Raw genomic sequence first — 18,640 nt, 5'->3', positions numbered from 1 at the left:
TCTAACTTGCAAATATCTGTTTTTGACTCGTTGTTTTTGTTAATACTTAGTGTTAAGAGTACCTAAACAATCCGCCGGGTTAAAATGTCACTCTATGTGTGGGGGTGTTTTACACCAGGTTATTGTACGCAAACCACACTTATTTTTCCAGCTATTTATATAAAGCCAGCAACACGGCTGGAACTTGTGAGCAGTATACAATTGACAAACGGTTTCATGGAAATCCACTTACAAACACAATAATATGCAACAAAACTTTACTCTCTCTCTCTAGCCTTCAGGGGAATAACACAAAAGCCAAAGAGAATTTAATGGCAACTAATTAATCTCTGTAATCACAATGTTGCGTAAGATGATAGCAGTTGGTATATGTGATGATAATACTAGAGAACAAAGTAGCAATGGATACATAGTATTTCCATCCGAAATAGCGTTTAAGTTCTGTTTCTTGTTACGGTTTATATTATGCTGTTTTCAATTCCGGCAGTATCTGTTCTTTCAGTGCTCTTGTGTACAGTGAGCGATATAATCACATTCGCAGTTCCTCGTTAAAACGGCAAGAATAGCTCTCCACTTGTTCTGACTGATTATGTAGTGAAAGGATCTCTGAGCCGAAGATGGAACGCTTTTTGGGTGCGGAATTGTCCTGAATCTCCCTGCATTAGACACAGCACAGCGGGCAAGCCAACAAATGGAGCTTCTACTGACTGTACCGACAGCCGGTGGAAATACCTGTTTACTTACCGGCGGGGTGAGTGGAAGGGAGGAGGAAGGGGGTGGGGGGGGGGGGGGGGAGGCAAGTTCTTGTGCATTATTTTGGTGAGGAATAATGAAACAGCTTTTATTTTCTTCCCCCACAGATAATTCCGAGGTGAATTTGCTGGGAAAGAAGTGGATAAGAATTAACCCGAGTCAGGGCGAACAGGCAGAAAGAAACGGATCAATACTTGGCCGGGCCAGAGCAGCTGCCAGATGGTTAGTAGATAGAAAAAAAATTGCACGCCCCAAACTGTTTCTCTCAGGGCCCTGGTCACTTCAACAGGGAGAAATAAAGAGTAGTCGTTACATGTAGTTTTGAAGCAACAACTGCAACTATTTACACTTTTCAGGACAGGTTAAGATCCATTGGCGTTTCCAGAAATCATATTTACAATTGACGTGTGGATTTAATGTCCTAAATAAATCCACTATAGAGTTTATCAGGAAGAATTTTTTTTTAAATGCTAGCTTTACTTTGAAATATTCCAGTTGTTCGGCAGATAGGAGGGAAGTGTTGGCGTCATTAATGATTCCAGCTGAATTAATTAAGTGATGGCGAGTGTTGTTGAACTGAAGGCCGGCCTAGATATCCAATCCTTTGAAAGGAGCCTAACTCGCGTCTTTCACTAGCCTAATCATATTAATGCAACCCACCATGTGAATCAGAGACACGTAATATGAAGTAAATGTTAAAAAGTTACACCATCATTTCAAATTCAGTTTTCCCAACTTGCTGCAATATTGGAAAATGACCATTTAAAAAATAAAAACAAAAATCCTTTCCCTTTCAGATTTTCAGCACATTTGGCTGCGCTTTGGTTAATGATAGTTTATCGATTTGGACGAAGCAATGAGGTGTTGCAGATCCCTGTTAGAATGACGCGAACATTCGACTTGCTAAATTATTTTTTGTTAATTACAAAAGGAGAGTCGAGGAAATAAACTGGCTCTTCACTGAATCTTGTGGCAGAAAGGGACTATCCGCTTTACCTGTCATCACAAGTAAACAACCACAATAATACTCTTCCCAGATAATCAGCATTATCCTGAATTTGTACTTAATCGAACACTTATTGTGACGACGTAGCAGTCAGTAGTGTTGGAAATGATCAAGGATTTTGTGAAATAAACCGTCATATGACCCTGGTAATAATCGTACTATGTTGTTAGTTTAAGAGAAGTGAAAAGTTGCAATTGAGCTCATGTATTTTAGAGTCAGCACATCCGGAAAGCTGAAGCGAGCCAGGTTAGTAGGAAAGGTAAAGGTACAGGTGGGCAAGAGCTGCAGCCTGATCCGCCACATCTCTCTCAGTTGTCAAGTTCTCAGTCCTTTAAATCAGGAAAACAAAGCGTTGACACTGCAGTCTGTAACCATTAAACCCTCATCTTTCAAGCACAAACCCCAGAAGCATCAAACTTTCTGCAAACTTTGTTTTTGATGTTATGGGGATTGTGGGTGACTGTGACATGGGGCTCCGAAGAGAAACTGGTGAATTGTGGGAACTGCCGACAGGCCATTCAGAATATTCGAGCCCCGAGTGCAGGCGGGATTAGTCTCGGTTATTTTAACCTGCTGTATGTTGTGAAGTGTGGTCCAGGGGAACATTGTTGCTATGAAAATGTGCGGCCTCCGAATTTACTGGCAGTGATTTTTAGTATATCACAGCTCGATTTGTGAAGGGTTTTTTTTTCAAAATCTTCGACCTCAGTATATTCCAGATCAAAGCGCTCTCAGCTGGGTCTTTGTATATCTTTATGGTGCAAATCCTCTGCAAGTCCCTTAATGCAACACTTTCATGTTGTTACCACTGGTTACTGCTTTGAGTCCCCAAAGGCTTTCACCACCCCCTCCGCCCCCACCACCCCAACCACAGGTCAGAATCTGTCTTTCTCACGTCAGCCCGGAGAGTTTCATCAATCGGCGTTTACGAATGCCACTTTAAGCTAGACGACATCATTCGGTCAAAGTGATCAGGTTCTCATGGAGAAAGCGACATTTCCGGTTGAATTGACAATAAAGGGAGTGTGCAGGCACACACATAAATGCTGCCCCTTACCCCTTCAAACCCGGCTCCAAATTCAGCGCCATGTTGACTTCCTCCCGAGTTCAGACAGAAGTGAATTTATCACCGCGTTTGTATCCGTGTGACTTCTGTCACATGCGTCCTCGGGTGAAATTGAAGACCCGGCGAGTGGAAATGGCGCAACCTCTTCTCAACAGAACTGCTCCAGTGCAGCTGACAACTTGGGCTTTGGAAGTGTTTCCCAGCGCTGTTAGGGCATATCGAATTCGATGACAATTTCGAGTGTGTGTATGGTGTGTGCATTTCTGTGGCAGCTGTCCATGCTCCATATTGGACCTATTGTTCAGGACAGCGGCAGGGTTTCAGACAATAAGTCCCGAACTTTGCAAACAATCGAGGCGTCTTCAGATAGTGACCTGTGTACACTTAGTCACCGCACTGGTTATCTCTCAGCTGAAGATTTCAGAGAAGTGCAAACGCTGAAGTGATGGTCAACTAACCCCAACATAGGGCAGTTTGTAAACTGTGTTCTGAAGAAATGTCAATGGACTCCAAACGTTAACCCTGATTTCTCTCCACAAATGCTGCCGGACCTGCAAAGCCCAAGTTGTTTCTCCAGCAATTTTCTGGGTTTTGTTTTTTTATTGTTTCAGATTTACAGCATCCACAGTTGTTTTATTGTAAAACGTGTTACCTCGTTCAAGTGAGACAGTCAGGCCTACCGGTGTGTCTCCCGCAAATCAAAAAGTGTCGCTCTGAAGTTTACACTGGCGGAACACTTCAAAATACTGTAGTGTATGTAATGAACGGAAATATTAATGCAAGTGTCAAACTTGTTCCATATCAAAAAAAAAGTCAACTGACACAATCTTCAAAGGCTTGACCCTGGAAAATGGGGAAGTGGCTGTCGCAGATCTGATGGGCTGAATGGCCTCCTTCTACCCCTTTATAAACATTCTATGACTCTGCGATCCAGTGATGCTGGATCCCGAGAGGTCTACCCATTATAAAATACGGGATATAATTGCCCAGTCAACGACTATTGAGCGTGACCAATACGCGTGTACTGCCTAAAACATTGAAGCAAATGATTCAGTGAACAAAATGATCCTCCTGGTTTTGAGATGGGCCTCTGGGGCCGTGTCTGACCCAGAGGTTTCGAGCTGTGGTTGTTGTAGGTGACACTTTCCTTATCTGCAGTGAACGAGAGCCCTGTCAGTGAGAGAGCTGCCCGGAGCGAGCTGCCTGGGCTGGGGTTTGGATGAGAAGCTGAACCGACAGCGCTGAAGTCAGAGGTTGCAATTGTATCTTGGCTGATTCAGTGGCTAATTGCACTCACGCACTGTTTGATCTGAAACTTTCCGGCTTTTGGAAAAGGGGAAGGCAGAAGCGACAGGGGGAAAGGGGAAGGGAGGGTGGAAAGAAACAGACCCCCGCCACCCCTCCGGAAATTCAGTAATGAGATGTGGGAGTGCTGACGTCAAAGACGGATGTGAGAGTGCGCATTGAGACTCTGGCTCCCTCTGTCTCTGCCCCAGTCTGCAAAAGCGGTTAAACCTGCAGCCCAGGGAGCAGTGCATCAGTCAGGGAGAGAGAGACAGACAGACACACACAGACACACACACACACACACAAACGATCCGAGAGACAGCAGCAGCAGCAGCACTGATAGCCCCATCCCCCCCATCCCCTCCCACACACACCCACACACCCACCCACACACACACACATCCACCCACACACACACACACACACATCCACCCCCCCACACACACACACAGAGGCAGAGCTCGACCGAGCGGATGGCTAGGCATTGATGCCTCCTTTTCTTCCTCACCTCTCTCTCTCCCCCAACCCAGCGCAATGGAGCTTACAATGGAAAACCTCGGGAATATCCACGGTGTCAGCCAAGCCAGCGACCTGATGAACAGTTCCCACAATCGCCAGGCGTCTCACCGGAGCCTGGCGCCTCACGGCCGGCCCGCCATGGTCTCCAGCATGGCTTCGATCCTGGAAGGCGGAGAGTACCGGCCGGATCCGAGCCTGGCAGGACCCCTGCACCCGGCGATGAGCATGTCGTGTGAGAGTCCGCCCGGGATGAGCCTGAGCAGCACCTACACCACGCTGACCCCGCTGCAGCACCTGCCGCCCATCTCCACCGTGTCGGAGAAATTCCACCACCCTCACCCTCACCACCACCACCACCATCACCACCACCACCCCCCGCACCAAAGACTGCCCGGCAACGTCAGCGGCAGCTTCACCCTCATGAGGGACGAGAGGGGCTTACCTTCCATGGGCAATCTCTACAGCCCTTACCACAAGGACATGGCTAGCATGGGGCAGCCGCTGTCCCCTCTCTCCAACGGACTGGGCACTTTGCACAACTCTCAGCAACCCCTCACCCCTTACGGCGGGCACATGGCTAACGAGAAGATCCTGTCGCCCAGCGGCTTCGAGTCGCACGCTGCCATGCTCTCCCGGGGAGAAGAGCACCTCGCCCGGGGACTGGCGGCTCCCGGAGCCGGCATGATGGCCCACCTCAACGGCATACACCATCACGGGCACCATCACGGCCAGGCCAACGGCTCCCTGCTCTCCTCCGAGCGAGACCGCCAGGCGTCGGTGTCCGCCTCGCAAAGCGGCGGCTCCAACCAGGTCGAGGAGATCAACACCAAGGAGGTGGCCCAGAGGATCACCGCCGAGCTGAAACGCTACAGCATTCCGCAGGCCATCTTCGCCCAGCGCATCCTGTGCAGGTCACAGGGGACTCTCTCAGACCTGCTGAGGAACCCCAAACCCTGGAGTAAGCTCAAATCCGGCCGCGAGACCTTCAGGAGGATGTGGAAGTGGCTTCAGGAGCCGGAATTCCAAAGAATGTCAGCCCTAAGGCTTGCAGGTAGGACGGAGAATGCACAGAGATTCCGTGCGTTTGGCTTTTAACTCGACGCTTTATCTTATTTATATATAATGTGCAAATCTATCCACAATGCAAACTTAACCACAACAGATTCTGAAAACTTCGGGCGGGTTGCTGAATCATTTCCCTTCATTTAAACCGAAAACAATTACTCAAAGGATGCTTCACCATCTTTGACAGTAATATTTCCCATGCTTTTATTTATCGCTTTGTATTTCTTTGTCTCGGTGTTTGACATTGTGTGTGTGTGTGTGCATGACATTCACGCACACGGAGATTTCACAGTGTTCTCTATTCCGCTCACACTCCTTGTTTTCTGACAGGATCCCTAGGGTTTTCCCATTAATGTCCTTTTCACTTCCCCAGGTTTATTTTATGTAAATACGGCATTAGTAATTCTGGGACAGAAACGGATTCACCTAATGTAGGTGAATGCCCCGCTACCTGGTCAAAAACATAACTGCTGCCGCACAGGCACACACAAAATAATCTATCGTCAATCTCCTATTCTCTTCCATTCACTGGGGAGGGGAGGGGAGGGGGGCGTTAGGTTGTTCTGTTGGTTAGATAATTTGTATTGATGAGCAAACAGCAAATTTCTTTCCAGCGAACTAGATTATTCATATGGAAGAGAAGGGATTATGTCCATTATTCCACGCGTCGTTTCCTTTTGAAAATAGTGGTGGCATTATATTTTGCTGGCTGAATAGCACTACAGATGTGAATTGAACTGAGGTACATCTCATTGATGGGGAGCAACTCTGTACATTTATACGCAAAATCTCAATTCCGTTCGATAGTATTTGTACCGTGCACTATTCATTTCTGTAACTGTCTGGCGTGCATGTTTTAATGGGTTTTTAAAATGAGTTGTGGGCCACCTAGCGTGATGGTTTGATAATGTGCTGGTGCACCCACCATCTCTGGGACCCTCGCCGACGCTTCTTCTTGTAACGGAGAGGCACAGAGCATCTTCAGGACGTAACCGTCCTCAGGTGTACCATCCACGCGATGCCACGTGTCCCACAATTTACCTGCCCTTTAATTAGGTGCGAATCGGGGCATCTTTTAGTTACAGTCAATGCGCTATTGAAAAGCAGTTAATGTAATGCAGATTGCATTGGTTTTACAAGAGTCTGATAAATAAAGATTTAAACTATCCTGAATTGGCTTTTTAAGTGTCTCTGTTGTTAAACTCAATCGAGCGTTTGTGTTTTATTTCTGTTCCAAAATGTAGTATGGGAGAGTTGGGACAAATTAGCGCAATAGAGACAAGTGCTCTTAGATTTAGTAACACGGAGAGGAATGAGATGGAAACATTTTAAATGAAGTTTTTGGCAACGTATAATCTATCTCGGTTAAATGTTTAATGTTATATTTTATCAAAAATAATATAACATTAAAGATGGTGATTATTGGCTAGTGCAGCACTGGGGGAACTTGGCAGGTCCAATACAACATTTTGAGACCTCCCATTAAATGGCAATAAATCCCCAGCATCATAATCCTGCCTGACCACGACACTCACATTTGTGGTGCAGTGTATCTTCAATTCTGGACGGTGTTGTAATGTAACATTTTTCTTTCTGGACATTTTAGCTTCAAGTTTCTTTGTTATCACAATGTCAGCGCAAGGATCTAGACAAGTGCAAGGTCTTTGAAATTTACAAATTTTGAAGGATTTTGTTGAACTTATTCCTTGTCATAGAATAATTTCTGATGACAAGGGAGGTTTGGAAATGCCGGCGCAATGTCGCATTAGTGCGATTGAGATATAAATATGAAAAGGCGAAACAGCCAGGATTCTTTATTAGGAGTAAGGGAGACAGAATTGTTCGCATTTGAAACCACAAAATCAATAGCTTCGAATTACAATTCGGAATTCATCACAGTCAAAGAAATCGATTTTTAGGGTTGTTCAAATATTTTGAAACGGCAGTACACTGCCAGATAATGCTGTATAGGGTGAGGTTGCAGAAAAGAAAAATCACAAGTGAACGTACTGGAGTGTTTTCAGATGTTACAGATATCACCGCGATTTGCATGTTTGACAGCAACGATTGGGACACCTTAGCAGTGGGATCGATGCGTTTAACACCGCGATTTCATTCGGGTTGTAAAGGAAAAGAAGATGTTACGTGAGAAACCGTCGCTGGTTCAATTCCAGTAATGTCAGAAAGTGGTTTGAAATGACCGACATGTTCTCCTCACGTGAACTTGAATCTGGTCTGTTCAATAATAATACAAGTGTCTTTAACGGTCCACTTGTATTAGAAAGATTGTAATTGCCATCATTGTTCAGTACTTTAGTATTTCTCCCATAGTTCAGATTTCTAGTATTTGAGGTAACATGAATGCAATGTTACATACCCAGAGAACATAAAACCTACCCATTGCAGCGAGTGTAGATCAGTTCACAGTGATGGACTAGCAGCATAATCATTTGCTACACAGTTGGCTCAGATTGCACCATTGAAATATGTTATCTTCCTTAACAACCATATAGCCAGACATCAAATCTGATGGATAACACAATGCAGAGATTTAAAATAGTGGGTTGTAGAGAGGGGTAACCCTCCAAATGGCGTTCTAATATAGTGTGGGGAGACAGCTCTAATGGTATTAAAGATGCATTCAGAAAAGCTTCAGTTTTTTTTACGTCTTGTATGAGATGTTAGGTGATGGGCCACATTTTCACCTGCCCGATTACTGACCCTCCCATCCCTACAGGCTGTACAGGTCTCACTGGCAGGGTATATCACAAAGCAACTGATGCTGCTGTTTGAATGAAGCTGATGTGAATTGTACTGGCAAATGTACGATCAATAAACATAACTGCTGGCCGTTGAACTGGCATTTGCATTCGGATCTAACCCTTTTCATTCCACTTTCTTCTCCTGTGTCTGTGGATTGTGGATTAAGGATCAATTGTTGAAAGTGATTCTAACGCCATATCTGCGCCTGGAACTATCTTGCCTGCATGACTGGCGAGCAGATTATTTAAAAACAAGCTCAGCAAGATCTCTGAGGGTTTTGTTTTTGGCAGTATGTGTGTCGTTTGGAGCCTTCCTTTAAGGGTTGTTTAAAGATTTATTTTCTCTCGTCATGTTTGGTGTTGTTGGACTCACGGAATGCCTACAAAAAAAGTCACGTCCCGATCGACTCGATCCAGACGTGGCATCCTATACAAAGGTTACACCATGTTCAGTCCTGTGTGTGCGGGAATACATATTGCAGATCATAATTCTTACATTTGCTCTTGCCCAATCTCTCCCAGATAATTTGTCTTAAATGAAATGCACACTTGACAAATGTGCACGTCTGTAAATCTTTCATAAAAAGATGCATCTATTATTTATCAGATAGGTACATACTAAATAAATCAGATACACATGCACTCAGCCCATACTGCCTCATCGCGTACCACACCGAAATAATGAGCTATCTTTTTAATTTGAAATTATCGATTAACATTGCATAGTTTAGGACGATTTGGGTGTTAAGAATAAAGTGTTTCTTTAGGGGAACGTGGGGAACGCCATGTGTTTTATGACAGGATTGCGGCAGTGATAGAAAGAGGAAGGGGAGGCGGGGGTGGGAGAGAGTGAGAGAGCAAAGAGAGCTGGTTGTGTGCAATTCGAACCCAGTCAATATTGATCACACAGCAGACCTGCCAATGCTACTGGGAGACACATTCTATTCGCGAATGTGATCAAAAGCCTGTGCTTTGCAATCTTCGCGACTGAGCCTTTCCCTGAGAGCGATCGGTAACCAGTGCAGTGAAGTCTGCTCTCCCACACATCCCTATTGTTCCAATTAACGGAATCAAACCTGCTCTTAGCTGCAGCTCCTTAACTTTTATAGCCAGATCGACACATGCTCCCCGCGCGGTCTTCGGAGATTCTGTGTGTATTAGCCTGTGTCTGTGTTAGTGTGTGTGTGTGTATGCGTTTGTGTTCGTCTGTGTGGGTTAGTCTGTGTGAGTTAGTCTGTGTTAGCCTGTGTGTGTTTGTCTGTGTGAGTTATTGTGTGTGTTAATCTGTGTTAGCCTGTGTAGGTTAGTCTGTGTGAGTTATTGTGTGTGTTAGTCTGTGTTAGTCTGTGTGGGTTAGTCTGTGTGAGTTATTGTGTGTGTTAATCTGTGTTAGCCTGTGTGGGTTAGTCTGTGTGAGTTATTGTGTGTGTTAGTCTGTGTTAGCCTGTGTGGGTTAGTCTGTGTGAGTTATTGTGTGTGTGTTACTCTGAGTCTCTTATCACCTGTGTGGATTAGACTATATGTGTGTTAGTCTGTGTGGTGTGTATGTTAGCTTGTGTGTCTCTATATTCATCTGTGTGTGTTAGTTTGTGTTTTTCTCTCTGTGTTAGTCTTCGTGTGTGTTAGTCTGTGTTAGCCTGTTGGTTAGCCTGTGTGGGTTAGTCTGTGTGAGTTATTGTGTGTGTTAGTCTGTGTTAGCCTGTGTGGGTTAGTCTGTGTTAGCCTGTGTGAGTTATTGTGTGTGTGTTACTCTGAGTCTCTGATCGCCTGTGTGGATTAGTCTATATGTGTGTTTGATTGTGTGGTGTGTGTTAGACTGTGTGTCTGTGTGTTAGTCTGTGTGTGTTAGTTTGTGTTTTTCTGTGTGTGTGTTTTAGTCTTTGTGTGTGCGTGGTACAGGGAATGCCGGAATAAGACGGCCCGCTGAAGTGATGCCGGAAATCACATCCTTAGTTAAACTGAGAATAGGCCACACTACACCTTGAGAAAACGGGTCGTGAAGCCTTTTCACAGAAGCTGCCAGATGGATAGTTCCGCCAAAGGGCCAAGGCGTCCCAACTGAGTTTCGGTTGTCTCAGCAAAGCTTCGAGTAAGAAAAGATCAGCAAAAAAAAATGAAGATTTTTGTTTGATTCCTCTCTTACAATTGATTAAGTTTCAGCAGTGTTTAAAACGAGGAAAATCAATGTGTTTTGGGCAACTTAGCTGTAAAAGGATAGGGTGATAGAGTGGACTAAAACACATCCAAAATCCGGTATGAGCTAAAACATATCCAAAATCCGGGGATTTCTTTCGGAAAGCATAAAAACCATAAAGCGGCAGGCCTGACTTCTTAAACTATATACATAAAGGAATTTGCATGTCTCTAAGTAACACCTATTTTGCATTTGATCTGCCACACATTGTGAATCACTTTCTAACTTTGAGTTAGCTGAAATGATATTCTTTTACATTTTAGGCGCTGCTTAATGTTTCGCGGGCTGCCTTGTCAATTATTCGGGTTTCTTCCGCTAGATACCGTTCAGAATTGCAATGATACAATTACATTGAGCTGCTTCTGGTAAAACCAAACAAAAACAGAGCGAATTCTAACCAGGCCCTGGGTGCGAGGGTTTCTGGATGTTGCTCGGTTGAAGGGAACCGGATTGAAATTTTAAATGAATGAATGTGAGGTTCGCTCGCCTCTTATCAGGCGGCTGCTGAGGGAGCCTTGGAATTTGTTACAAAGGTCGCTGCTTCCAATTCTTGTTATCTCGCTTTTATTTCGTTGTTGAATTCGGAGGGAGTCTGGTGGAAATCGGGCTGGTCCCGAACGAAAGTTAAAGAGTAACAGCAAAAGGAAAGATAAAAATGACCATTTCAGAAGGGGTTCTGTGCACTACAGGGGGTGAGAGAAAGAAAGAAAGCGAGACAGGCGTGTACACACACACATCCACACACACAGTCTGCCTCTTGCTGTTTTCCACCCAGACTCTGTTGAATATGGTGGCCACCAGTTCTGATCTTTCTTGAACAAACAGCAATTCGTTGTTTATTTTTGCAAAAAAACTGGAGAAATGAAAGACAGAAGCGAAACCATTTTACTGCGAGAGGTTACTTTAATGAAGATTGTTCTTTATTTGTAGCAGCAGGGAGGCTGGGGACATTAGTCCGCGATTAGGTTATTGGGGAGGTGGCTAGATTAGAATACTGTTGCAAATAACACTCAAATAATTAATCATTTACAGAGCAACCGTATGATTTGACAATTTTACAACTTAACTAGGCTCGTTACCATGTTAGATCATTTAACTGTGACTTTAACGCGCACCGTTCGAGCACAGTTCAAAATATGGAGTTGGTATTGAACACGGTTTTCAAAAATAGAAATAAATTTGGCGTGGAAAATCGGGTGTTGCATTTAAACCATAGTTTAAAACATAATAGTATCGGGGTAACACAAGGTTGAACTGGAACGCTGATAACAGTCAGGAGATTTTATGGCAACAAATCCATTTATGTATGACCTGAAGGTTTTATGTTGTCATTCCAACAATAACAATGGAATATTGTCAAAAGATCGCAACGTTATTCATAACCGGCATTATGAATAGGGACGCGAAAGAAACAAGATTTAACTGGCTTTGTTATTAAAAACAAATGTGTTTCCAGCAAATTCCAACAGCTCGGAAAGCGGGTGTTTTACATGGACCCGCAATAGGCACCGAGCCCGGTTTTGTTAAAGCAGAACGGAGAAAGCTGTGTGAAGGTGTTCAAATCCGATCACATCATTCGCATTGCCCGGGAGGGGCTCCTTTGTTGTAGCAGTTAAGGTAAAGTGAAAATCTCAGATATATCAGAAGTGGGGCGATGTGAGAGACCGGTGGGTCACATTTATAAGGAAAGGACTGTGGCAAAAATAAATCATCACAGCGCTCTGAATGGGCCAATCATCCCTGTCCACTGGCAAACCCTGATGTAAGTGAGTGGGGGGCGATTTCCGCCGTTAAAATGCATCTTAACCGCATTGCTGTTTGGATTTCAGACTCCGTCATATCAGCATTAGACAGCTCCATTCGGTTTTAACGGCGTTAATCGGCCACTTGAGTGAGAATCCCGCCTTTTTATTTGATGTACAATACCCTTCTGGCCCCTGTAGAAGGAAGTGAGGACTGCAGATGCTGGCGATCAGAGTCCAAGAGTGTGGTGCTGGGAAAGCACAGCAGGTAAAGCAGTATCCGAGGAGCAGGAATTCCTGATTAATGGGCATATGCCTGAACCGTCGAGTCTCCTGTTCCTCGGATGCTGCCTGACCTGCTGTGCTTTTGCAGCACCCCACCCCCGAGTGCCTGTACAAAGGTAAAGGAAATTTAAACGCAAAACCATGAACCATGATCATAACTTTTGCCCATGTCTGAGTTGAAACACTGAGGACAGCATTTTTCAAGATCACAATTGTAACCAGCACACCACGGCTTCGATCCGCTTTGAAAATACCAACAACATTAATCAGAAAGTGTATGTAGATAAGTTATTGTCCCCGCTGCTCCTGCAAAGCTCACATCCCTTCAACCTGCCCGAGGTAGAGGCTGCTTTCTGCTCAGTGCACCTGTCCAACCGTCCGAAATACAGCGTCAGGCTTTCACATATGAAGCTTTGTGGTCGAGCACGTAGAGACAATGAGACGAGATTTCCTTTTTTTTTAAAAAATGAACAATTTTATGGAACGACACTCACGGCTAGATTTCGAATTTCCCGAAAGAATATTGTGACCCCCGCAATCCCACAGAATGCACCCCAAACAGCCCACAACGTATTGATATTACATTTTCTGACATTATTCAGAGATGTTCAGGTTAAGCATCATTAATGAATGTCTTGTTGCTGTAGCAGCAAGGATTACCTAATCCATTCAAATCACAGCAGAATCCTTCCATTCCTACACATCAAAATAAGGCGATTGTTTGAAAAATGGCACCTGCAACAAAATGGTGTTCCGCTGAATGAGTAGCTTCTGATTCTGGAGAGTATACTCCGAGCGTGGTTTTCAGCAATCCCTACTATTGTTCACAACAACATGCCAAAAATTAACATTTTGTTAAAGAAACAAGACATCTGAATTGTTCCTGTTTACACGGGGAATTTCATAGCAGTCTCGACGCTTTTATGCACGTTAGACTTCTCAAACGCCCCCTTCCAAAGGCAAGAGTTAAACCGGTTAACTGGGACACCATTTATCATCTTGTCTATGTTAGGAAACACTTCATTGAAATCCACTGGCAATCAATTAGAGCCTGACCAAATGTCTCGTGTAAAGGAATTGTCTCCATTAAGCGGCCCGGACTGTGCGTGCCTTGACTATCTTTTCATTTTTTAATTTTCCAAAACCCAGATTGCTGCGAGGGAAAGCATAGCTATGCCTCGATCTCCAAATCTCTGGACTGCACTCAGTTCACATGCGCCGTTCACACAAGGGCAGTAGGACGGTAATGATTACATATGTAAAGTTCGCCAGAATAGAATACAACCGGCATCTGAGCAGCAACGAAACGATCTTGCAGGTTTCATCGAAATGGTTGGTTGGTTGGTTCTCCTGCTGCGCCTTCAGATGAGATACTTAATATTCCAACAGACTGTGTTCATCAGCTGGGAGACACAACCTGAAATTCCAGAAAGCAGTGACCAATTACTGTAGTTAGAAAGGGGAACACTACACTGGCAATCGATTTGTAATTAACACCCCCACCACCCCCCCAACCCCAACCCAAGGCTTGAAGCCACTTCCGCGTGTTTTGGCTTGTGGACCCTGTCTGTGGTTAAACATTCGAAAAATACCCCCATTGTGCAGATATCAGAGTTGCATGTTAGTGTTCAGTTTTACTTCAATCAGTTTCCTTGTCTCGAAGCTGGACAAATGGGCGATTGGATGCAGAGAACTGACATTGTTTTCAAAGTCAGACAGACTTCAGGAAAAAAGGTTCCACCTTTTTTTTGACGTGAACGACAGAGAGAAACCTTCATCTCCTCCTTTGGACTCGTTGTTCTGTGAAAATTGATTTATTGGGTAGCTTTTTTAGAGGGACGTATATGATTTTAAGAATTGCAACGTAGTGTTGAGTTGAATTTGGCGTTCGAATTTTATGTTTAAAAAAAAACAATAACGTGTTAGTATATTTCCAGATGGTGAGAGGGACAAGTGACGGGTGGGGAAGGGGGGGGGGGGGGCGGGTTTGGGGTTAGTGGGCAAACCGATTTGACCCCAATTTGTTTAGAGATGGGGCGTCATCTCTCTTCAGGAAATCTGTACAAAATTTACCTCAAAACTATAATTGACTAAATATCAAACACAATTCTGGGCGAATCTTTCGCTGTTGCCCGTAATATTTTGAGGTATGTTATGTATTTCTATTTCTGCATTCAGTGAATTGACATGTACAGACTGTTCAGATCGAACTGATTCACAGTAAAATCTCGGTCACATTTTAAAACTGCAACAGGCGCCCCTAACAAATATCTCACTCTATAATTTCAGTCGTCGCTTCTCGCTAAAATTCACCGATGTCCCAAAACTACGCGTTTGGTTTTAGAAGGTTAATCTTGTTCGATCCTTTCTTTGGACGTTTCAACCAAATAAAAAGGGAAATCGCAGCGAAAATGTTTGAGCTTTCATTAGTCTTGTGTTTTGTGAAATCCTTGCTCAGGAACAGCAATAATTCGCCAAGATTCGATTTCAACCCTTCGTCCAGAAAGAAGTTGAATTAATCTTTAACATATCAAATAAAAACACTATTTTCTTAGGGCCACGTATGACTTGAATTACTGAAGAAACTCCGAAATAATTTCGATATTTATTATAGCCATTGGGTTTTTGGTTTCGACTGAATCTGTTTTAGTGATTTTAATGTTATCAGCACGAAATGGCATTATTCGTGTAAGGGTTTTACACTGCTGCTGTTCCGTTTCATTCCCAATGACATTGTTATGGGAATACGGCGTGAATTCAAAATCAATTTCCCGTATGTTTAACGTAACACACCTTTACATATTCCACAGCAATTGCTACTCAAATTGGTAAACAAATTGTAAAAGTTAGACGTCTCGGTCGTTTTAAAACAATCAGAAAGTCACAGATGTTACATATTTAAAGAGGATTCGATAGTGAAAAGTGAGTAATGTTGATCAATTAATTATTCATTCTTGAAGAAACATTTTTTTTTAAGACGAATTGTAAATGACAGGGCCGGGAATGGCATGTTTGTCCCTTGAAGTGGATACCAGGCATTTTCAGATTCATTGCTCAGTCAGTATCCCTCTCCCTGGTCCCGTTAGGTATTGCTGTCTCTGTGTCACAACAGCTCCCCCTGCTGCACCGCACTGACACTCCGCGTCCCCTCTTTGCGTTCCAACTTGGCAGGACTATCAAATTAGCGCAATTCGGGATACATTCCAAGGCGGCCTGATGCTCTCCACTGCAAGCTACACAGAATGTATACAGACTCATTTCACTTAGGCCTTCAGCATTCATTACAGAGGACCAGAAAGATGTTTTAAAATGGCTTTCAGTTGGCTGGCTTTAACCCAGGCCAACGTTAAGCAACATTCTAACAAATCTCGCCATCCATTTTATTTCACTGTAAATAAGAACACAAATTGTCAAGTAACTGTTTACCAATATACGCTACTTAACCACCTTCTTGCGAACCACCAACATACTGGACTCAATGCTTTTCCAGCGGCTGTTCTCGTACGCGTGAATGAATGTAGGTGAACTCCCTATTTGGTGACAAACTGTATAGTAACTGGTACAAAATATTATCAAATGCAAAATATCAACTGCATTAGAAAATAGCAAGTGCACTTGAGAATGCGCTGTTTGTCAATTGTGCCTTTTGAAAAATTTTGCATTGAACTTTAACTCTGCTTTTGCTCGTTATTACTTGCCGCTGAATTTCTTCACCTACGTCTGTATCTTTGCATAGTCTTTCAGATATAGTTTGGCTTAAGCAGGATGAAAGTAGGTCTCAGTTTGATCCTTCTCCCGTTGAAGCATTGGCTAGTTCTAACCCCGAGATCTCTCTAAGCCTCCAGTCTGGATATTGTTTCTCACTTGAAGTTATCAAGATTTTCATCGTTAGCTGTTAGCCCGAAAACCGTGGACAACTCGCTTGTTGAACCTGGAAGATTAGGTTTCCCATCTAAGATCTCTCAAACTGAAGCCTCATCACACGAAGGAACAAGTCATTAATATCTTCAGCCAGGTGTAGGTTGGGAAATGTCTTTCTCTGCTGGAAATCAGGAATGTGGCACACCCTTGCCTATGCCTTTCATATGCTACTTTATAAGAATGTAAAAGGTTGATGGAGACTATTTCAGGTTAGGTTTGTTGCAGCAGAGTGGAAGCTTTCCCTTTTGAGGAACGTAATGATGATAGAGACTTGCTTCTTTTAGAAGAGGGCTGAATGGTTTATCCCTTCTGAATTATAGAGAAGAGCTCACATTGATCCTATTGATCATATTTTAGATGAAAGAGATTACTTTGGACCAAGGATAATGCAATAATCTCAGGATCCCAATACAGTTTATATAATTAAACAATCCAGGCTAATAATGATCTATAATTATAAAGCAGAATCTGTTCTCGATTTTTAGTTCGCTAGAAGGGAGCAATGCACACTTTGCAATTGTCTCATTACCCCTTAGTGAGCCAGGGAAACATTACCCAGAGCTCATAAGTTCAGTTCCTCTTCCTGAAATGTACATGTATAGCTGTCAAATCAACATAGAATCAAGCCTGGGTGTGCCATCCCTGCAGTCAAGTAACCTTTCCATATCTGGGTTCTCAAATCGATTGGCACTGCTGGGGTTAAGGAAGAAGACAAAACACAAAGTTAATTAGGAACCAAATGTGGCCATATCAGTGTTACTGTGTTCTTGAGAACAAATAAAGATGTCACTTTGACTTGCGGTCAGGGAATACCTGAACGCATGTAATAGTACTGAAGTGAGGAGTTAATCTCTTTGTGTGTGTTGGTGGGGTGGGGAGATGCAAAACTTTATAGGAATTGGAAAAGCAAGCAATCATATAATGGAAGAGAGGACATTACAGCTTCTGAGAAAACCACACACCAGTGACATTGTCAAAAGTTTGAGAAATCGGCGGGTTTCTGAGTTACCGGACAGAACTTGTTGACTGTATTCATAAGGAGAGTAACAGCAATCAGAATTAACTGTGACCTAATGCAGCATGCTATCTCCATGGTTATTTCCACCTGCAATGGTTCTATTATCAGGTCACCTCAGGTTATCCAAAGACAGTACCTTTCCTCAAAATGGATTTTAATTTGGAACAGGTTTAGTAAAAATTTGATAAATATTTTTCAAGTACCCTGTATATATATAAACACTGAAAACTGACAGTCCCCTCTATGGAGTCAAAGCTTCATAACTCTCACCTATCATGCAGGTTCCACATTAAATTTGGGGTTCATTGCTCAATCCTCTACTCTTCAAGGGTCATTGATATAGATTCAGTAAAATTTATAAAATATGGCTCGTTTAGTGTTTTCTATTAATTAAGTAAAGGATCATTTTCAAAGACTGTGAGAATACCAATAATGCACCTTGTTAAAGGTGGATCTGACTAACAGTGAAGTTCCAGTGTGCTTTGGTGTAACAGGTGCACAGTTTTGTTCTGTACACATTGAGATATGGATAATATTCAGAACATCAATATTTTCATTCTTCATCCTATTGAATCCATAATTTACAGACAATTCCATTATTTGCAAGCAATTCCACTGCTCCATATGTCTACAGACTAATAGCCAATTATACATCCCTAAAATCATTCGTGTTTTCTCATGCTTAATTTTTGATCATCTTTCATCTTATCTGAATACAAATTTCTTACCAAATAACTCTTGATCACCCTCAGCATCTCTGACTGAGTTCCCCCTTGTTCTATACTGTTTCAGCTTCACCAGTAGAGAGCCATTTTCAGTAACTAAATCTCTGGCTCAACGAATCACTTTGAAAACTATTTCAACTTGTTCCATCCTCCTTCTTCTCAAAAGTCTCTGAGAAATTAATCCTTTGAACTGTTCCTTCAATCTTGCTCACAAAATTCGACCTTTCCAATTCTTATTTGTAATGTAAACTGAGAGCTTCTTTTACATGAAGAGGGAGTTTTTGTTGTTATTTTGCT

At 43.1% G+C, this 18,640-nt stretch overlaps 1 protein-coding gene across 2 annotated transcripts in view; it reads left to right on the top strand.

The window, feature by feature from the left end:
* The first annotated feature begins 4,538 nt into the window (after positions 1-4,538).
* The window catches only part of onecut3b (one cut homeobox 3b), a 107,458-nt gene continuing 93,356 nt past the window's right edge, over positions 4,539-18,640 (top strand). For both annotated transcript variants that reach the window (XR_015751834.1, XM_043721159.2), the window contains exon 1: positions 4,539-5,682. Coding sequence is in view for 1 of the 2 variants with exons in the window: in XM_043721159.2 (XP_043577094.1) it covers positions 4,647-5,682 (1,036 nt within the window). In the remaining variant the exon portion in view is untranslated. The remainder of the gene's footprint in view (positions 5,683-18,640) is intronic.

The sequence above is a fragment of the Chiloscyllium plagiosum genome, unplaced genomic scaffold, assembly GCF_037043375.1.
Source record: "Chiloscyllium plagiosum isolate Xiang-an unplaced genomic scaffold, Cpla_swu_hap1 HiC_scaffold_28, whole genome shotgun sequence".
Lineage (NCBI taxonomy): Eukaryota > Metazoa > Chordata > Chondrichthyes > Orectolobiformes > Hemiscylliidae > Chiloscyllium > Chiloscyllium plagiosum.
Note: the sequence above shows the minus strand (reverse complement) of the source record. Positions and strands in the feature narration are given on the sequence as shown.